The 22,153-nt window shown below is 33.2% G+C and overlaps 3 protein-coding genes across 8 annotated transcripts; 1 reads left to right on the top strand and 2 right to left on the bottom strand.

Annotated features, from left to right (window-relative positions):
• The first annotated feature begins 7,623 nt into the window (after positions 1 to 7,623).
• On the top strand, positions 7,624 to 10,300 carry LOC140974153 (F-box protein FBW2). Of its 3 annotated transcripts, none has more exons than XM_073437441.1 (3): positions 7,624 to 8,062; positions 8,866 to 9,207; positions 9,511 to 10,300. In XM_073437441.1, the coding sequence occupies exons 2-3, from the start codon at positions 8,900 to 8,902 to the stop codon at positions 10,160 to 10,162; spliced, it is 960 nt and encodes a 319-aa protein (XP_073293542.1). In that variant the 5' UTR covers positions 7,624 to 8,062; positions 8,866 to 8,899; the 3' UTR covers positions 10,163 to 10,300. The 3 variants fall into 3 exon arrangements, with proteins under 3 accessions (XP_073293542.1, XP_073293541.1, XP_073293540.1); XM_073437440.1 differs by having other exon boundaries at positions 7,625 to 7,889; XM_073437439.1 differs by lacking the exon at positions 7,624 to 8,062 and having other exon boundaries at positions 8,590 to 9,207.
• Positions 10,301 to 10,937: 637 nt separating this feature from the next.
• Positions 10,938 to 15,743, bottom strand: LOC140974152 (uncharacterized). 4 transcript variants are annotated; one of them, XM_073437434.1, is made up of 14 exons: positions 15,587 to 15,743; positions 15,007 to 15,072; positions 14,899 to 14,926; positions 14,080 to 14,219; positions 13,648 to 13,749; positions 13,291 to 13,362; positions 13,076 to 13,185; positions 12,868 to 12,949; positions 12,588 to 12,680; positions 12,245 to 12,309; positions 12,104 to 12,116; positions 11,922 to 12,002; positions 11,696 to 11,804; positions 10,938 to 11,299 (listed from the first exon to the last, which is right to left on the bottom strand). In XM_073437434.1, exons 1-14 carry the CDS (start codon positions 15,704 to 15,706, stop codon positions 11,160 to 11,162), a joined length of 1,221 nt encoding a protein of 406 aa, XP_073293535.1. In that variant the 5' UTR covers positions 15,707 to 15,743; the 3' UTR covers positions 10,938 to 11,159. The 4 variants fall into 4 exon arrangements, with proteins under 4 accessions (XP_073293535.1, XP_073293536.1, XP_073293537.1 ...); XM_073437435.1 differs by lacking the exon at positions 12,588 to 12,680; XM_073437436.1 differs by lacking the exon at positions 13,648 to 13,749.
• Positions 15,744 to 16,910: 1,167 nt separating this feature from the next.
• LOC140974150 (uncharacterized) lies at positions 16,911 to 21,742 on the bottom strand. The gene is made up of 3 exons (XM_073437433.1): positions 20,845 to 21,742; positions 18,442 to 18,552; positions 16,911 to 17,340 (listed from the first exon to the last, which is right to left on the bottom strand). Exons 1-3 carry the CDS (start codon positions 21,493 to 21,495, stop codon positions 17,161 to 17,163), a joined length of 942 nt encoding a protein of 313 aa, XP_073293534.1. The 5' UTR covers positions 21,496 to 21,742; the 3' UTR covers positions 16,911 to 17,160.
• Between the last annotated feature and the right edge of the window lie 411 nt (positions 21,743 to 22,153).

The raw sequence follows: 22,153 nt of genomic DNA, 5'->3' as shown, positions 1-22,153 counted from the left end.
ACATCTATATTGTTGGGATTTATTCATCATTTATTTTGAAATTTTTATTTTATAGAACTTTAATTAATATTAAAAAAAACCCAACTCTTATATCTATATATATTATTAATTGGTGTAAAAATTTTAAAAATTAATTTGTCGCGGCACTAGAAAACCTGTCCCACTTGACGGTAAGAAAACTAGGTGAGCTAGATTCGAAGAGGGATAAATCACATGATATTATTTTTTTGTGTACTTTTTTCCTTTGAAAACGCACGTATAAATTTAATTTACAAAATATAGGTAATATTTATAATAGTCGATAGTGCCGTAAAAACGATTTTGATGTGGAACACCAAAATTTTTTACCCGAGTTATCTTATTTCCCATGTAGTTTTAATTATGTGTGTATTTTCACATCTCTATTTTACCATAGAGTGTTCAGAAATCAAACCAATTCTGTTAAATTATACCGAACCATATGGTTTATATCGATTTTTAGTAAATCATTATTTGAATTGGTTTTAAAATCATCGGAACAGAAAAATTTGGTTTGATTCAAGTTTTTGTTAAAAATGAATCGAACCAAATCAATCCAAACCGATTACACTAATAATAAAAAAATTATTTAATAGTTTTAGTAAATTTTGTGTGATTTTTCTTGGATATATAAAAATATATTGATTGATTTTTAGTTTGTATTATATGATCGGTGAACATTGAAACAATACAATTATATCGATAATTTATTGATTGTAGATTTTAGCTCAAATAAATATAAACACAGCCCTAAATTTTTTTTATATATACTTTACAAAATTTCGTAACTTAGTATAATTATTTTTATTTATAGTATTTACTTATAATCATTATATTTCGTTATTAAATACAATTTCCACTCAATTTTTATAATTTATCAATAATTAATTTTCTGAATTGCGATATTTCATATAATAATTTATTATGAAACTAAAAATTTAATTGAATCATCCAAACTATACCAAACCAAATCAAATTAATTTTATCAATAAAAATTTCATGATTTAGATTTGTTCCGATATGATATGGTTTAGTCGGAATTTTTATACCAAATCAAATCGAGCCGAACCGAACCGAACCGAACCGAACCGAACTATAAGAACCCTACTTTAGCAACCCAAAATCACGGCCAATTGAGGTAATAAAGACACTTTTATTTCCCTTTTTTTTCTTCGGTAGCGATGAGAGGGACAATGGATTCCTTTTGGTTTATTATTATTACTATATTTTTTTACTGTGTGGAAAAGGCTGTAATTTCATGAATAAGTTGAGGCAGATTAAAGTGATTGCTACAGTTCCAACATAGAAAAGTGTGACAAGTCCACCAAAAGGTGCTTTCAAGTTTCAATCACTATTCCAACACATGATTCACAAACTTTGGTGTGTGAGACAAATTAATATTTTTCGTGGGACTATAAATTTAATTTAATATATTAATTGAATGAGTTATTCGAGATAATATTGTTGGAAATTGGGTGGATGAAAATGGTGGGGTTGAAGTTATTTAATGGCTTGAGGTACTTCATGAAATGGAGAATAGTTGGTATNTTTTTAAATATTCATAACTTCATTGAAACAATTTAAATTTGAAAAAATTCAATTGTATATGATAATTGGGTATTTGGGTAGGGTATGGGTATCCGATAATCCGATGGGTATGGGTATGGGGATGAAATTCAATACCCGATGGGTATGGGTATGGGTATGGGTATGGGTTTGAATTTAATAAATGGGTATGGGGATGGATGTATGAAATCCGACCCATACCCTACCCATTGCCATCCCTAATAGTTGGGAATAAATAAATTGATATTGGCTAGTTTATGTATAATTTCAACGTTGTGATCTTTTTTTTTTTGTTTCATTGTTATATTTCAGAACACAAAAAATCATATGAGATCGTCTTATAAGATTTTCAGTACGAGCCAATCAATGGAAAAATATTGCAGGTAACTCTTTATACATCTGAGTTCTAATATCACTTATTTACTTTGTACCAACATGATGTCTCATATTACGATTTTTTACTTGATTTAATCGTCATTGTTATTGATATGTTACTAACTCATTGTTTTAACTTAGTCATATACATACATTGCATATAGTAATTCGGGATAAATATCTAATACGTGCTTTTATGTGACCAAGATCGTGAGTTACTAACAAACCAACGACGACACAAACTAAATCGGGTAAAAAAAATTATATCATTTTACATAAGAGTTTTCTGTTTCATAATCAAGTAAAAATAGAAATATTGTATTGTTTTTACTCGTGGGATTATAGTTTTAAACTTTTTCTCACTTGATATGGTGGTACATTTCGACTAAATAAAGTTTATTTTATTAATTTCAACTTATCAGAAAGTATAATACTTCAATCATTCTAACAGGAAATTAGTTGATTAAGTTGGAGTGCGTATAGATAAACAAAGTTGTTCAACCCGACTCATCTCAAAACTAGTTCAGCTCACTCAGTTGGGACATATGTGAATTATGGACTTGAAAGTTAATTAGGGAATGAGTCCGATAAAGTGTACACGAGTTGAGCTTGAACTCGACTATGACAAGTAGTGCTTGAGCTCGTCAAACTGAAAACACACGAGATCGGGCTCGATCCCAAGTTGGATATGGAGCTCGGTGGACGTAAACAGAAATGGTCAAGTTATACCGAAACCTATAGGTGGAAAAGAAACCATTGGATCACAAAACAATTGTGGTATTAATTGATATTTTGTTGACATTTTTAATTTAAAAATTGGATATAAATTGAAATTGTTGGGAGATAACATGGTCTCAAGTACGACTAACGGTTGGGGTAAGGCCCAACTAAAGCCAATATATAATGGCTGTCCAAGAAGAGGTGAAGGAGGCCCAACAAAGTTAATAGTGGATATCAGTACGACTTGGTATTTATCATTTTATACAAAATTAAAAATTTGCAANTATATATGACCGAGCATGACGTGCTAAATCTTGCGATTCGAAGCCTCAAAGAATTTGACATACATAGCAATGAAGTTAAAAGATATTTCAATGTTATTCAAGTGCTAAATCATGAAGAAAAGGCCAAATCAAGACCCGAATCCAAGAGCCCCGTGCTAGGCCGGCCGAATATTATCGCCCCAGCGTCAAAAGACCCAAGCACCCCGCGCTAGGCCGGCCAAATAATACCGCCCCTGTGCCAAAGACATTGTCCTTGTGCCAAGTTCCAGAACACTCCGGACTAGGACAGCCAAGTTCTACTGCCCCAGCGCGTCGTTTGCATGAAGAGATATTATTTACCTAATTTACAGTCTTAAGTTATTTGGTAACTAGATTTTGATATCTTTTAGATTTTGTAAACAATATATGTACGAAAATGATCATTGTAAACAATTAGACATTGAGTTTAATAATATTTTGTGAGTTTTCTCTCAAATTTCAAAACTTGGCTTTGTATACACTTTCGTGTGTTTCTCAAATCAAACTTATCAAAGTTTAATATTTTGTGGCGTTTGTCGATTGTTCTTCACTCGGATTGTCAAAGACGAGTTCTTTGGATGTTCGCTTGAAATCGATTGTTTATCTCGTGAATATTTATTGCTAAATTCTTCGTAATTTAGAGGTGAATATTACAAACTTACTTGTTCAAAAAGATCGGGACAACACAACTTTTTCTTTGTTTCATCGAATCGAGGGCGTGACTGCGTTTTTGGGTGCGTTTGCTTTTCGTGGTCGAAAAATCACATCATTGGCTAAATTTTGAGGGGTTTTTTTAACACGTCAAAAAAATAGCTTTTTTTTTTTAAAAAAAAATAATCAAAAGAAAATAAGTTGATTTTTTTTTTTTTTAAAAAAAAAACAAAATAAGTTTTTACCCAAAGAAGATGTAATATGAGAATCATTTGGAAAGACTGGAGGTTTCCATTGGTGAGCCCTCATTTAATGAGAAGACCAAAATTTTGGTTCAAGTAAAATAAAATTCACGCAAAATATTGGAACCAGACAGTGACGTATACCAACCCAATGGCCTATTATTTATGATTCTAATTAATTTAATTTTTTTAATATATATTTAATTAAATAAGAAAAATTATATATTCATGGGAAATAAAAATTTTTGATTCCGATTGTGATGGTTAAGTATAATCTCACTTTTAGCACAAATGTACATACAATATGTATAAAATAGTTTATTTCAAACAAAAAAATGTATAAAATAGTGAATAAATATTTACTTATTTACGAGAATTTAATATTTTAATATTTTTTAATCTAAACGAGAATGAGGAGAAATTAGTATTGGAAGCTTTTGTGTTATAAAGAAATTAAATAAATAAATGAATGAATTATTTTTAAATAATTTAAAATCAAGTATTTGTCTTAGCTGCTTTAATTAACAGTGGAAGATTAAAACGAGTGGTGGTCATTTTAGAAAAAAAAAGGTATAAATCGTTTCTTGTCGGAGACAGATTTACGTGTGTGTAAAATAATACATGAATATTATGGAATTTATGCGTGATGGACATTTATTTAAAGTATTTAGTTCAGATATGTTATTTTACAAATTCATCGAGACATTATTGAAACTACAGAAAAATGTAAGAAATTTAAATGATATTTATAGAATTTCTTTTTTTTAAAATGCAGGTTCTTATATGTATATAGCTAATTTTTTCTCAATATTTAAAAATTGATATGAAGAGAGTTATTGAATAGTAATAAATTGCCAGAAAAATATAAGCAAATTAAGAGACATTTTTGAGATTTTGAAAAGAGCTTCACCAACCTACCAATCTAGTTAATATAGGAGATTTACCTTTTACACAAATTTTTCATGAGAATATATCATGAGCCAATTTATGAAACAAATCTCCAGCTCGATCCGATCTATGAAAAATTATTACTTTTTATGTCAAAAAATATTAGTTTTTACTGCAAGTATGAATCATATTGATATGTCTCACAAATATAAATTTGTAAGACCGTTTGACATGAGATTTTACCCTAGTTTTAGTATATATACATAACATATGATACGAAGAGCTTGATTTAACATCAAAATATTTTCTTAAAGGAATTATATATATAATTTATGTATCTAACTTTGAGAAACATATTTTTTTTAATTTATTGATGACATCATACAAATAATGATTTAGGTTTTCCAGGTGAAAAAATCATTTATAGCTGCAGTCACATTTTATTCAAACAAACGGTTGGTATTTTAATGTTTGAGAATATTTTAATGTGGAGAAGTTAATATCGAGCAAATATTTCCCAAGATTTTCAAGGCATTGAAGATTTGATTTTCAAGAGAGTTGATGCTACAATGTTGAGATTCTATTATTTCATCCCTACCATTCATGACAAAAACTCGTGTGAGGCGATCTTACATGTCATATTTTGTGAGACATATCTCTTATTTAGATCATCCATGAAAAAGTATTACTTTTTATTGCGAATATCGGTAGGGTTGACCCGTCTCACAGGTAAAGATTCGTGAGATCGTCTCACAAGAGACCTACCCATCATTCATTTAGGCTGAATTTTTATTTTTATTTTTAAAATCCATCCTAATTATAAAGTTCAGTTTCTATATTTAGTATTATTTTTCTTATTTTCTTATTTGTATGAAAACATACATATGCCTAAATGAATGGGACGAATGGACTAGTAGTTTCTTTTATGAGTTTTATTCAACTTGTTTTGAACAATACTTTATTGTTTAATTAAAATAGATTAATCAGTTCCAAAGATAATCTAATAATTAATTCAGAAATTAATTTTCTCTAAAATAAACAATGTCTTTGGATTTGATTATTCCCATGTATGTGAAGAATATATTGCGACATTAACATGTGTCGTGGTAGCTTGTTGATCATTATGATCGGTTGATATCAGTTTTGGTATGACAAAGCAGATTGGATCAGTTCTAAAAATCTCAAAGAACTCATTCACTTAATCATCGCTCTTGCTTAAGCTTTTCGGAAGATCATCAGCTCGGCAGATTCTATGTATACAAGTCATCATATCACTTTTGATCAAAGAGTTTCAATCGATCAAAAACTGGAGAGTTATTTATCAATCCGAGATATCCTAGTAGTATTTTAAGAGACAAAGATAGTATGTAAGCGGACTTCAGAGTTGTATTAAATGATCTCATACTATTTTCGACAGTGCATTTAAGAAGACGATTACAGTATAAAACAAAAAAATGTCGCATAATATTTATACGAAATCGAACTTGAAGATTTTATGACCGTTGAATTTTTTTATTCCATAAATATCAAGTGAAAGATTCGTTAAGGACACCGTAATTCTGCAACATTAATCATTAAAGCTCGTATTCAAAGTTCTTCGTTTACGGCTCATTCAAGGAGATCACTCGAGACACCACTTCAAGTTTCCATTATATTTGTTAAAGAAATCGTAACGTCTCAAGCGAAAGTTACATTTATTTTACTGTCAATCTTTTTTTCTTTTCAAATCATAGTGTGAAGGGTGATGTGTACAAGATCCTAGAATGAATTCACGGGCATATGATTGACCGACGATTACTAGCGATTCCGGCTACAAGCATGTGAGTTGCAGCCTGCAATCCGAACTTAGGACTGGTTCTTGGGCTTAGCTCACCCTCGCGGGATCTCGACTCATTGTCCCGACCATTGTAGCACGTGTATCGCAAGACATAAGTTGTTCACGGTGTTGATTTGTTGATATGTGAAGTGTATTGTATTTGATTTTTTGACTTGTAAAAATCTACTATTGATAGTATGACATCGTCTAATTTGGGTTTATACAAAAAGATTATATATAAAATATAGAACTTCTAGCATAATCTTTTTTGAAAAATGAGAACGAAAGACGTAGAAAGATTTATGTCTTCGAATTTTCATGGGAAAAATCCTTGTGTCTCGTTTGCATTCTGCTTTTCACTTTTGTTTATTAGTTTGTTCACAATTGCATTCCCATCAATTCTCATGCACATATTTTCGCTGCATCAGCTTGAGAATTTCTTGCACTTCGAATATTTATTTATATGTTGCTCAAATGATCAGTTTTGTTTAAGAAAAGTACATGTTGTTGCTAACCCAATTTTTACGTTAACAAAATTAAACAAAAATAGCGTATTATCTCTAAACCGTTGAGTCGATGTTTTAACACATTGTTTCTTTGTAAAGACTGGTTTGATTTTCTCAACTTCTTTATTTTAAAATCAAATCTATTTATTACATTAATTTAGATTAAATCAAATATCTCACTTGATTTATTTTGTGTTACTTAGATTAAATAATTAAATATAATGTACAGTAGCTTAAGTGGGGTGTTCAAATCTTGTTAAAGAAAATCGTGGATACAATTCAAATTCAACAATGCTGATTATTTCTTCCTGATTTTTCTGTAATTTAGGTTCCATATAGATCTACGGCTGGTTTCAGTGTATTGATCGACACACAAAGTAGGCGTTGAGATTTCATCAAAAAAGGCTGATGGCAAAATGTGTACCGACTAAAATCTTCATCAGCAATCAATTCCACCCATAAATATAAATATGGCTTTCTTGTTTTTCTTTTCAGTAAGAAAAAGTTGCTTTTTTTTTTTTTGAAAAAGAATCTTGAAATCTTTCATCTGTTCAATTTTTTTTTACAAAAAAAAAAAAGAATCTTGAAATCTTTCATCAATTCCCCACATACAGACACGAGATACGAACGATATTTGCTTTCGCTTCTCTTCTTGTTTTCTTCTGTTGTGATTTTTTTTTTTCACTTTTTCACTTATTCTCTCCATCTCCGAGAGGGAAGGGAGAGAATTATTGAGGACCCTTCATTTCAGGCGGATAACCCGCCGTGTTTTCTTAGATCCAAGTGTACGAGGAGAAAAGATAGGGTTATGTTCTCTCTCATGTCACGTTTTCGTTTCCTTTTGTTGTTTTTGGTGGAATGAGACATTCTTTCTTTGATATTTTTCTTTGCGCTGCATGTAAATCTAACGTGTTGAGTTAATTTGTGTTAACTGTCTCTTCAAATTGGTTTCTTGGCTGTCTTTTTCCGTTTGCTGAGGTAAATTTCATTTTCCATTTGTGTGGAAGAAGAAAGTTTGGATTTTTAGCTTCTGTTTGTTCTGTGAGTTGGATGGTAACTGTGTATTTTGATATCTAGCTTTGTTGATCTAAACATTTCTTGATTTTCAGTGCTGTGTGTAATGTGGGCCTGTTTTATTTTGCCGTTTTTAGCTTAATTGTGCTGTAAATCTCGTTCATTTCTGATTTGGGTAAAAATTTTTTGTTTAAAAATTGCCAATAAATGGGTGCCATGGTTTGGATTTGTTGCAAGTTGGTGAGTTTCTTTGGATGGGTCTTGTCAAATGTGTATGCTTCTCATCCTTTTCCACTTTCTCTACCTTTTCGCTTTTGATTTTGTAGGTTTGCTTTTCAACATTTTTCTGAAGAAGTTTTAATGTTACATGATCCAAAGTCTTTTTTTTTTTTTTTTTTTTTTTTTTTTTTTTTTTTTTTTTTTTTTTAAAATTTTTTTTTTTTTTTTTTTTTTTTTTTTTTTTTTTTTTTTTTATTTATTTTTTTTTTTTTTTTTTTTTTTTTTTTTTTTTTTTTTTTTTTTTTATCATTCGGAGATTGTTTCTTCTGAAAAAGGTGTAATACACTTCTTATACTAGCGATTAGTGGATGATGGAGGAAATTTATGTATGATTTATGTATCATGCTACTTGAGCTTTATGTTTGGAATTAAAGATACTTCCTTTCAAGTTTCAAAGTGCGTTTTCATTCAGTCTTAGCGGTTCACTTACAAAACATTTCTTGATGTTAGTTAATTATAGTATTGGTATCCAATTCTTCTTACTATAGGTTATTTACTTGGTGAAGTTAAAATTGAAGATAAATGGATGAGGAAGGTGATTTTCGAAAATGGGACGAATTAATACCTGATGCACTTGGTCTGATATTCAAGAATCTTTCACTTCGCGAGGTGCTTACGGTGGCACCGAGGGTTTGTAAGTCATGGGGAAGAGCGGTGTCAGGGCCTTATTGTTGGCAAGAGATAGACATTGAGGAATGGAGCAGAAATGCCAAACCCGAAATTGTTGACAGAATGCTTCGAATGTTGATCGCTAGAAGTGGTGGTTCACTCCGAAAACTTAGCATTTCTGGTCTTGCCAGTGATCAAAGCATCTTGTTCATAGCAAATCAGTAAGTGTCGCGTTTTAAATGTGATTTCTGATCATCACTTTCCATTTTTCTTGTTTCTGGTTTCCATTTTTGTTTAGAATTATGAGAAACTAGGGGTTCTTCTTGCCATATATATTGGCAGAAAATACAACACCTTTAGTAATGCTTGATTGTTATTTATATATTTCAATGGTGTCAATGCTTTTTAGGTTTAAAGTTAAGTTTCTCAAGAAGAATTGAATTTAATGTGCAATAGCTAATTGTAAGTGTTCTAATTTCTTTCGGGTGTCGAATTATTCTTAATTGATTCATCTTGGTTTCAAGTGCACAAGTTCTCGGAACTTTACGATTGCCAAGATGTGAAATAAACAACGCAATAATGGAAAAAGCTGCTGCGAAGTTATCTCTTATTACGGTTTTAGATTTGAGCTACTGCATCAACATCGGAGCTCGAGCCCTTGAAGCAGTAGGGAAGCACTGTAAATTTCTTACTAGTTTGCGGAGAATAATGCACCCATTGGAGGTGATCGGCAAGCTTTCACAAGATGACGAGGCCCTTGCCATCGCATCTACAATGCCAAGACTCAAGCATCTCGAGATCGCCTACTTGCTCGTTGATACATCCAGTATAATCGAGGTTATTGAGAACTGCAAGAATCTTGAGTTACTTGATGTCCGGGGGTGCTGGAATGTAAATTTGGAAGAGAAGTTTGTGAAAAGATTTCCTAAACTTAAGGTGATCGGACCCCTTGTCGTAGATTGTTATGATATGAATGGGTGGGATAATTGCTCCGATTACTCGGGCTCTTCAGGTTATTTGGCATGGGATTTTGTGGCCGGAGATATGGATGACGATTATGCAGAGATGTTGGATGATTTGTGGGAAGACGAAAATCCAATCGATGATGTTGAAATGTGGTTTTATGATGATGTTAATGCTGTAGATGCTGGGTATGATTGGCCTCAATCTCCTTGAGGTATTGTGGTTATGAATAGTATATCACGTGGTATGCAAGCTTTTTAAGATATAATATGTATGGGATTTGACTTGTATGTTGTCAATGTTATATACTAACTAATAATTTGCTACAATGGAATAAGATATAGTTTATAACTTCTTGCCTTGGCTTTCTTTATTGTTACCCCTGTCGAAATATGGCTGTGATCTGGTGGAATCTCCCGAGAAAGGGCAAAATCTGATAGGGTTTAAACTTTAAACCACTATTCTATATACTCTGAATAGCGAGATTAAACACGACGAAAGTGGGAAAAAATAGTGAAGTGCATATTTGACTTGAGCATGGAAGTGTTGAGTTTTTTAGTTTTAGCATAAAAATTATAAGAATATAATTATTTTATGTTGTTTAAACAATATGCAATTTTTCTCCAGAAAAAGATCATGGAATACAAGTATAAATTTATTCATTTGGTCTTGAACTTATTATGTTTATATAATTTTACCGAACTAGCTAAAATAATGTTAAAAAACTAAAAAAAAAAAAGCTCTCTCATTTTTCGTGCTTTCTGAAAGCTTGTTCTAAACCAAAAAAGATGTTCTTTTTGATCTTTTTCTTGTAGTTATATTACATTACATTAACGACAATAACCGTCCGTTCTCGAAAGAATTTGAGATGCAATCTGCAAAGGAGTTTGCTTGCCGCTCGAAATTCAACCATTTTCGTTGAAATACCGAAGAAAACTACTCAAAATCACTTTTTGAAGAATCAAATACCTCAAATTCCGCCTGGTCGTCTCGAACTAACAAATCCATCTCAAATTATTCATTTTTCTTTCATACATTACTCAGCCTTTTCTGGACATTGATGTTTGGCGTCACAAAAGAAGTCATCTTGGGGGATTATATCTATAATTTCAAACCATCCACTAGGACGGACCAATGTTTGGTACAACTCAGCAACCAAAACATATCCAATTTGTGGGAACCAAGTCAGATTCAGTACACACTAGATGCATCAACCGTTGTTGCCGTAAGATAGATGCCCGCCAACTTTCATTCCAGAAATGGTAGAAATTGCAGTTCGATAGCGAGCCTCATCTTCAATCACTGGTGGTATATGCCATGTTCCAAGAGGAGGTCCACAAGTCTTCCCACCTGAAGAATTGAAACGAATACAGCATAAAATTGCAGGGGAAACACATTTGATGGAGTAAATGACATGAAGGGGCTTAGGGAAATAGCATTTTTCACCACCCCATGCTTGAGGGGGTGTTGTAACTTTGTTTCCTACATTTCTAGAAGAATCTCTTTGTATCAACATCGAAAAAATGGACAATGTGGTACGCTGCATGCAAAAGAGAGAAATATTCTGATTTTTCAATGCTGGAATGAACAGTGAAACCAGTAACCGTCGAATGGAAAGCTCAACACCCTTCGAAGGATGAAAAGAACATGCAATTTCACTCAATGATGTGTAATTTATATACTCGAGCTCGGTAGCCAAAATCAAAAGGTTGAAACCAAGTTCAGTGGGTCTTTAGCTTTTTATACCTTCTTTGGTGGCTTCTTCGCATCTTTTCTGGTACTTCGTGCACAGTTCAGAACCCAATGCTTTTAACAACCGATCATACTTCTCTTCTAGCTCCGTTACAAATTTTGCCTATGGAAATTTCTTTTAGCACAATGTTTATATGTTTCTATCATCGTTTATCAGGAGAAGAAAAATTCAAAGTCGACATCATAACATTGAATAAATAAGCAAATTATCAACACTCACAAGCTTGATTGGTGCAGCAGAAGCTCCATAATATCTGACATACATTCGCAGAATGTTGAAATGATTCTCTGCTACATCATCCTATACAGAAACCAAATGAAATACCAACTTTTAATGACAATTTTCATGGTGAAAACAAGAAATGGAAAGGCAAAATGAGCAAAACAGAAAACTGGCATCACCTCATAATCAAACCTGAGGCAGTTTTTCTTATCCATCATGAAAAAGTAAATTTATGCTTCCCACATGCATAATTAAATGGCAAAAACGTTATCTTATTTAAAACAGATATAAAATAACATAGATAAGAAGAAATCACTTACAGGTCATCTGATATCTCCACAAGCAATTCGGAAACCGAGAGAAATTCCATATGTGCTTCATTTACCTACAAAGCTTCAAAGAAAAATCCTAGTGAACCACACGAGGTTCGAAAGAGATAGAATCAAAGTGTTCAAAGTATAGACTCAGTTTGTGCAGCAATGTCACCATAAAATATATGATTTACCAAAATCTTGTGTTTTCTACTAAATTCAGGTCAATAGGTAGGTCTAGTTGCAAGGGCATGTTCAGAAGATAGTATAACATAAAATTGAAGGAAAATTGTTGTAAAGCCAAGTAAAATTAGGTCGCAAATAGGCATTTGCAATTGTGAAATCGAGATACCATTGCCACTCTTAACTGATACAATAGAAGGTTCAGCACTCGATAATCGAAGGATTTCAGATGGATTGCTCTGGTAACGTCTTCAATGGATATCTGCTAAAATTATGTCCACTCAGAAACAGTCATATACAACAGAACAAAACCCATACAAGTGATGGATATGACAGATTTAGAACATAAATATTCTGTTGGAGAAGTCCAATCTACATGCTACAATATGCAATCTACTTTTGCTTTGCTGATGAATTTGTTTTTAGAAAGGAAGAAACTTCAGACATACCTTTTTGTTGCTCACCAGGGAACAACAAAGCTTTCTTTCGAGAGCCCAATATTCTTCTCCGCACTTCAACTCTTCTTTGATTCTTGATTATACATGGAGAAAATTCAAATGCAGATTTACATGACATGCTTCAAAAGCTAAATTTTCCTCTTAAAAGAGAAAAAGAGAAAGGGAAAATATAAAATGGATGACAAGTGAAATGCTGAACCTTTCAGTCAAAAGCCCATGGTGTTCAAGTACAAGACAGAGTGGTCTAAAAGGTTCCTTACGAAACCTTCTTGTTACAGATTTCTCACCATACAGGTTTCGACAAAGTACCTGAACTTCAATAAAAAGTGGCCAGGTCAACAAGATACTGATTTGGAGCTTAAGATAGTTCTACACTATATTATTTCAAGCTCTAGCAAGCAGTCAAGCACTCACCTCAAACTCTGGGCCCATTATTGGAACTTCATGGTTTGACAACAGCAGCAATTTCTCATTTAAACCATCCAACTGTATCACAAGTGCCATTAGAAAATTAGGACACAAGAATGAAATAAAAGACCATAACTAATCCTCCATGACAGAAGGAATTACTGATGTTATACAAATTTAAACCATCCAACTGTATCACAAGTACCATTTGAAAATTTGGATACCAGAATGAAATAAAAGACCAACTAATTCTCCATCACAGAAGGAATTACTGATGTTATACAAATGTACCTATTTGATAAAAAAATCCCTCGAGTCCTGTTTGTCAGTAATACAGACTAACTGACAAGTAGGATAACTCACCTGATAAATATAACTTTCTGTGAATGAAAGAAAAGGTAAGTATCTGAAAATTGATTGTGGCTCATTTGCTTCCATTGTGTGAAACATAAAATATGACCTGCACTGTTGACTTCAAACAATTAAACATGAACATTACAGCAATTTTCCTGGACATGAGTTTAGCGACAAAGATTTATATATAAATTATAGTGAATTTGATCATAAGATCCTATATCCATGAGTACAAAGGAAAGCATGATTAATGACATTTATCAAGATTTTGACATTTGCATTTTGCTTACATCTAGATCATTGTTCTACAAGCTCAACAAAATGGCCAAATAATGAGAATTGCAATTAGTTAAGAAAAGATAGCCAACAAAAATTTCCATAGAAGAAGAAGGCTGGGGAAAAAGTCATCAATCACCCAGATAATTCAAAATAGTTACTCACAAAATCTTCTAGCGAAGAATTTGAACGTTTCATTGCATCCAGCCCAACCATAGCAACATCATCATAGACACTCCACACAGAGCACAGATTTGCTTTATCATCATGATAAAATCGCACAGCATTCTCAATTTGGTGGCCACCTGAAAAGCTTCAATGTTAGAAGAACATTGACTCAAATTGTAAAATATGTTTCTAATCTTAGAATAATCTCTCTCCATGGAACTCTCAACACCCGAAATCTGCCCATAACTAGGCAAGAAAATGACTTAGAATCTAATCTTAGAATTATCTGTCTCCATGGAACTCTCAACATCCGAAATCTGCCCATAAATAAGTAATGAAAATGACTTAGATTCAGATCGCCAACGTTTTATGCTCCAAAGTCCCTTTTTTGTAAAGATAAATAATGATTTTATGGGATTCTAAAACTTCGCACGGGTTAGCAGAGGAAAACATGAATTTGCACCAACCAGAAAGAGAAGGTGTTGGCAATAATACGATGACAACACAAGGATGAAGGAATCAAAGCTTCATCAGAATTTCGGTTATTTAACTGAGTCAGATGCCACCTGCTCCATTCAGCGGTCGGAGAGGTTTAGTTTTCATAAGAAGCAGCATAAACTATAACTAAAAATATGTGATTCCATATGCATTTCACACATAAATCATGGGCACTTACGTAATTCAATCCAAGAACATTTTGCATTCACAACAATTGTTAAAATCAGCAAATGAGCAACTAGACAACATAAAACTTGCAATTCACTTGATCGCAGGAAGACAATCACAATCACTGGTGCCAGAATATATGCAAGATACCTTTCTCTCCAGATAATGCAGCAGATATCTGGGATAAAAATAAACGTCACACTCCCCACCTCGTGAATTGCTAGGAACAAAGAGAAAAATGATCAACAATGTGCAAACCTTTGACATATTTTCCAAAATCAACTGGCACTTGGAGGTAAGGTCCAGTCCATCGTAATTTTCCAACTTCAGCAGATTGGAACCAAATCAAAGAGATGGAGAGAGATAAACAAAATCATACAAAGAAGCCAAGGAAGTATTTGCAAAAGATTATGTTTGTAGAAATAATTAAATTTATAGATTATAAAAAATAAAAAATCAGAAGTCGTTGGTATTTGTCACTCAGAATCACTTTTTAAAAGAATAATCAGCGTCCGTACAAGTCAAGCAGAAGCTAAGTTTAAAAAAAACACTGATTTTTTTTTAAAAATCCAAAACAAAGAACCATAGCGATTGCAATCACTCCCTAAAACTGTTCAACTTATTTACAGAACTTCAAAAAAAAAAAAAAACACACAGACACACACAAGATAATCAAAATTCCAGTATCCCGCCTTTCATTTGATAATTCATCAAAGACGTAGAGGAAACAAAGTAACGACAAAAATAAAATCTTTAACTTGATTCGGAATAATGGCGTACAGTCGGTAAACATATGAAATTCAAAATAATGCTACGATTAAGGTTGAGTAGTGATTACAAGAAGGAGCGCAAAATCAGCGAGGAAGCGGAGGGAGTGGGGGTCCGCGTCGGAGATCCCAATCGATCGCAGCAAATGTATGGCCTTCTGCACTTTCTCCAGCTTTTCCAGCCCTTCCATTGCTGATTCTGCTAATTGTTACTTGTTACTAAATAGATATTCACGCGGCTTCTTCGTCGAATAATTATCTATATGAGGAGGCTATAAATATTTATTAAATAAAAAAATATCATTTTTTATTCTAAATATTATTAAACTAAATATTTGTACCTCCAATTAAATTTTAGGATAATACATTCATGTATTTTAATTTGAAAAAAAAAATTAATATTTTTTTGGATTATTTTATGTTATATTTATTTACATAATAAAAAAGCCACTAAATTTTTTTTATATATATGACGATTTGGTTGTTAAAACACATAATTATGGCATTTATATTTTTTGTTTTAGGTTATATTTATTTATATAATAAGAATTATGGCTATTTTTTTTAAAAAAAATATGACAATTTTGGTTATTAAAACATGTAATTATTGCATTTGAATTTTTGGAGGTTGAAGCAAATTTTATAATAAAAGGAAAGTAATGTATATGTGTAATTTTGTCGACATTAAATTTAAAAAGTAAAGTAGAGTAAATAATATTTTTTAAAATTTCATTTTATTATTTCCATTAGTTAGACTAAATTAAAGGAATAATTTCTAAAAATATACGAGGGGAAGTGATAATGTCGATACTCATCCAAAATGGAATATGCCATATAAAATATGAGTAAAAAGAGTGTGATATGACTCATGAGAATGCTCATTTCATTCTCTCATATTTTTTGATACATCACTAAAAAAATTATATTAATAACCAATTTGGCTCGATCCATTTTTTATTTTTATTTTTGTTTAAACCTCGTACCAAACCAATTTTTCTTCTCCCGTTTGATTATTTTTAAAAAAGATCTAAACCGTTATTAACTAAAACTCAATCCAAACCATGAGGTTTGGTCCAGCTTCTAAGTTTGGATTGGTTTGGTTAACACCACTAGAACCATATATCAGGTTGTAAATCCCAACATGTCTAAACTCACCACCTATCTATTGCACTCAAATCAGAACAGGGAGTGACCAGCTTTGCCAGCTCCTCGAACAACTTCTGAATACACCCTTTTAATAAAAACCGTGGCAAACCGAAACCACGGCTTCAATTTTCTTGGAACCAGAACTGCCACAACCGAACGACTTATACCCCTATGAATCACCACCCTTCTCGTAAAACCACGCTATGCATTGACACAAATTCGGTAAGTTGATATGATCCCTGAGAACCATTAAAGAAAAACATACTATTGATACAAAGTGTTTATTTTTTTTCAAATATTGGGAACAAAACAATGTCACTCCTTGATTTCCCTCTTCCACAATGTGCTGTTGTAAGAATCATGCCAACTTGGCCGCGAAGTTGAAGTAAGCAGATCATGTAGAGACCATCGAGCTATGAAAAGGACACGATTGAGTCCTCCATCAAACACGTCTAGAGAGCAAACCACATGATTTTAATGAAATATACGCTTGTCATTGTTAGCTTCCGTCTGTAATGATGGCCTCAATTTGGTTGATTTCCGAATTTGGGAATCCATCTACCTTCGCTTTAGAAGCCTCCGTTGAATTCCTGTCTTGAATAGTTGCTTGTTTGGTGTCCCAGAACTTTCCAGTTTTCCCAATTGCAAGAATGAGCTCAAACTGTTTTTGCTGTTGCTCCTGCAAAAGTGATGCACACCACGCGAACAGATCAAATAGAAAATAAAAAACAAACTGAGAAATATGTAATACGTTGAACAAGTTTCAGGCCACAAGCTGGTTGACGACACTTTTGAACCACACGAACAAATATATTTGGAAAAGAAAGGCGTCGATGTACAATATTTAGCCAGTCAAAAGAAATATAATGAGACTAGGATGGCAGCCACTCCAATTAAAAAGAGTCATTTAAACTCATTTTTGAAGGATATCGAACTCTATGTGAATGAAACAATTAACAGTATAAATCAATTTATATTGATGACTAAAGCCTTACACAGGTCAATAAAAATGTTTGAGAAACAGCTTTACTTCTAGCGACCATATTTGATGGGCCATTTTGGTTAGCCATGTAATTTTATGGACAATGTTAAGTTTGTAAATATATTTAAATTTTACTTTCAAAGATACATGCAATAAGTTAGTAGCATCCCACCATTATTTTTCAAGGAGAGGATTCCATTTCTTCTTACTGCAATATATATTATTGTAATAAATGGAATATTAAAAGAGGGGCTTCCTAAACACAAAACCGGGACATCAAAATTGAGAGAAATTACATGCAAGCAAGAATTACAAAAAGTTCTATATTCTATCAAGTGGAAATATCGTGATTCTTCAACCAACAATTCAAGTGAAACTAATTTTTTTTACATTGGCTTAATCACTACTTAAGATTGGAAGATAAACTAATATATAAATCTGTAGAAATGGACCACATTAGCTGGAATTTTTAAGTGAGAATTTGGGCCACTTGTCATACAAGAGTGCTTTGTAAGTATGTATCACCCAAACAAATTATCTGACATCCTCCAAAGAGAAGTTACCTGATCTCTGTATTTACTAGTTTAAAAAAAAGGAGAACAGTGATTTGACTCACATGAATTTTATATGGTCACACAAGAAGGCAGTACAACGGGTAAACACGTGTCATTTGGAGCTACAATAAAAACTTTCACAGTAAGTTCTTTAAAAGAATTAACTAATTAAATACATAAAATGCCAAATTTCGGTTTCAAAGGATGTGCAGCAATCATATTTTCTCAGCATCGAATGTTTTACCTGCATAGCCAGTAGAACCTTTTGAATTTCACCAAGCTCCTTCTCCAGCATGTCTTCTTGCTCTGCCAATGCTCGGGTTGCCTCAGAATTCTTCTGGACCAAAGCTGCGGTCTGAAAGAAGCGAATAAACGGAAGAGTCGTCAATTTGAAGTTCCCCAAAAACAATGCCTAATAACCTATTCTAGCTCCATATTAGGGCTGCAGGAAATCGAGAAATCTTACCTGCTCGACGAGTTTTTCTTGTGAAATATCACCATTTGAGATTCAGTTTATTGAGTGGATCCAAAACCAAACTACACTTGCTTGATGAAGCAAAAATGCTGACTCGCAAGTGGAGATTAGTTTGCTGTTATGCATTAGTTTGTACCCTAGTCAATAGTATTTCACTAATGAAGTAGAAATCTTCAAACCCGTTAAACTCTAAGGGCATGCTTCGTACATGGGAATGGAATATGCATTCCCAACCTCATTCCCATTCTCATGCTTGGTTTCCGCCTTGGAATGGAAATATCCATTCTAACTGCTGGTCTGATATAGTGTAGCACCTTATGTCATTCGCTACAACATCCCTTGATAATACTTGCACCTCTGCTACACAGTTTATAAAGGGGACAAGAAATGAACTAGCAAATCGAGTCAAGAACCGCTTCAAGTGCCGGTAGGACAGTCACAAGAGCTCGTGCTAAGTGATTCGAAGCAGCGTTTAATGGCTTACTCCAAGAGGTTCAAAAAGGAGAAGATTATATCTTTATTCCTGATGGAGAATCTAGAGTGGTTCAGGTAATCAATGCAAATCCATATAGAGACCAAAACTCGATCAACTTCTTTAAAAGCCATCTTACGTGAAATTTGGCGCAATTGGCATGGCCACCTTTGCATTCAGATGAGCATAGATCCAATCATCCAAGGCATGAAGATCGAGAACAATCTGGTTCATTATCTTATCTATTACTATTTATTAAGAATCTTCATAATAGTTATAAAAAATATTGTACAAGCATGCAACGCAAGCGCGGTGCACTAGTTAAGATTATTTTTTTAAACTTCATTTTGAATTTTAGTTAGTAATGTCTCCTATTCTTAAGGGATCATAATCATGGATCAATAATACTCATAAGGCTGCATATCTTTTACAGATATTTAGGGAAAATTTATCTGGATATAATACAGCCTGTATAAACTGGAATAGATCAGATAATTATTTTTCAGAAAAAAGGTAAGAGTTTCTCTGGTTCTTCAAGAATTTTTTTCAAACTTAAATGATTTCTAGATCTTCATTCTTGACTTATATATCAAGTTCTCCATCACCTAATGTGGCCTTCTTATCTCTTATAGGTAATGGGTCCAGGATTTTACATCCAATAATGGTTCTTGGGTTGTATTCCATATATACTGGATTTGGGTTTCATCACTTGCTGATGATGTTCATATCAATCAACAAGACACCGGCAAAGGAAAAGGAAAAGATAGAATAAACACAGAAATTTATTTAAGGAATGTCGTCTTAACTTATCTTCTAATAGTGATAGGCAGCATGAGTCAGAAACTGACTCAACAGGTATTTGGACTTCTATGTTTTGCTTTTTTCAATGCGATTTTGGATTCACCAAACTCAAATTGCCGTCATCCCAAGGAACCTACTTTTCATAGATAATATACCTCATGACCCATGGATATCTGAATGATTTTGGTAATCGTTACCTTCTAAAAGTTTTAAACGAGCCAAGCGAAAATCTTAGTATGATGTATGACCTCAATTTCCTTATATAGCTGAATTATAATCCAAGCATTAAAAAGTGGACTTGATATTTATATCCTGCCATCTGAATCCAATCAGATGTTTTTAACAGTTTTATGAGCCAAAAAACATTTCTTTAAACGCCAAACAGCAAGCACCTACCCGATACACTCTTTCCCACTCTCCTTCCTTCCCTAAACAGGAGCAGCAGAGGAATTTATCTTTATCCATAAAATTTTTGGGAAGAACATGCATAGCGGGGCGAAATTTTGAAGCAAGCCCCACAACCGTAAAAGGCACTTCCTTGCAACTTATGATTCATCAAAAATCCTTTCCAGGAAAAAGTTATACCAAAGTTTCAAATTTGAATGGTCGCATATGTTCTATTATCAATATACTTCATCTCTTGCAAAGAACTCGATAAAAACCCACTTTTAGAAGAAAATATATCCATATCATAAAAGTGAAGTGCATATAATTCATTTCACAGAGGCTGTATGTCAAGAGAGAGCGCAACACTTCTAAGCCCTTGCAGACAAGAGAAACATGTTTGATCACCTGATTATATTTCCATTCTAAACAAAACACGAATATACAGCTTTCTGACCAAATGCCATGATGAATTATTGGGTGAATTCAAACAAGAATTATGTTAATGATATTACCTCCGCAATGGGTTCCTTCAGAGCCTTCCGGGTGATCCGGAAACGAATCCCCAGCTTCTCAAGTTGCCTCGACAAAACCCGAATGATCGTAGCTGAGCTACGGAGATCCTCCTCCAATTTCTCCACCCTCTCCAACATATTAGACCCAGGAGAAGCCAACCCTCTCGAAAACCCAGGCCCAGAAATCCTCCTCCATTGCCGCCGCCTTATGACAGCCCCAAGCACCGCAGCACTGAACAAAGCCGCAAACTGCCACGCCAAAATCTTGCTCCCCACCCACTTCAAAATCTCCGCCTTTTGCAATCCACAGCTTACCACAATGTAAACACAAATCACGGCGGAGGAAGCGAGGGTGATGAATTCGAGAATCGACAGGAAACCATCGAAATCTAACTCAGCGGAGGCAGCTCTGTCGCCATTAGCTCGTGTCCGTGCATTTCCGTAAGACTTCCCGAAAGAAGCACTGATTCTTTTGACCGGCGAAAGGCAATTGCTGGATGTCAAAATCCTGCAAGTGGGGAACTGGGTCTTTGAATTCAGGGGTGAAAATGGCAAATTCGAGGGTTTCAAGAAATGGGTTCTTGGCTGAGAGAGATAGAGGATGGTGGGATTCTGGTTGATGACGACGGCTTGAAGTGCAAGTGACATCATCTCATGCTGAGTGTAGAAGCTGATTGTGCTCGATGTTAAGGATGGAACACTCGGATTTTAGTGGTAGATTGCTGGATTCTTAGTGCCTTTTCGCACAGATTTCGAGGTTTTTCTTCAAAATTTTGCGGATTTGGAGAGTTGGAATGTTGGATGCACAATACAGAGCTGAGGTTGCTAGATTACGGTGTTGGACACTACTGTGAATTTGCGATGCGTCGGTTCAACGTGAAACATCACCGGTTGGTGTGTTTGGATATATATAAAAAAGAGATTTGGAATTTGAATCGGATTTAGATTCATAAAATTGGAATTTTATTTTGGTGGTTGACAAACATTTTTCAAAGTGTAATTTGCAATTTGTTTTGACAATTAAAAATAAAATTCTTTATATTAAAAAATTATTGCTTTTTTACTTTTTAAATTAATAATATATTATATATAAATACTTATATATATATGGAACAAAAAGTTATTTTAACATATAAATTTTTTATTAGATAATCTTCTTAATAAAATAAAAATATAAAGTTTATGAAGTTGGAATTAAAAATAAAGTTAGTAAATTTTGATAAATTAGGTTCATGCGATGGGTGTGTATACAGTTTTTTTTATCATTATCGATATACTAAAGTGAAATTTGACAAATTATGGAGGAACT

The sequence above is a fragment of the Primulina huaijiensis genome, chromosome 3 (genome assembly GCF_012295235.1).
Source record: "Primulina huaijiensis isolate GDHJ02 chromosome 3, ASM1229523v2, whole genome shotgun sequence".
NCBI lineage: Eukaryota > Viridiplantae > Streptophyta > Magnoliopsida > Lamiales > Gesneriaceae > Primulina > Primulina huaijiensis.
This window is presented reverse-complemented; position numbering and strand designations above follow the sequence as displayed.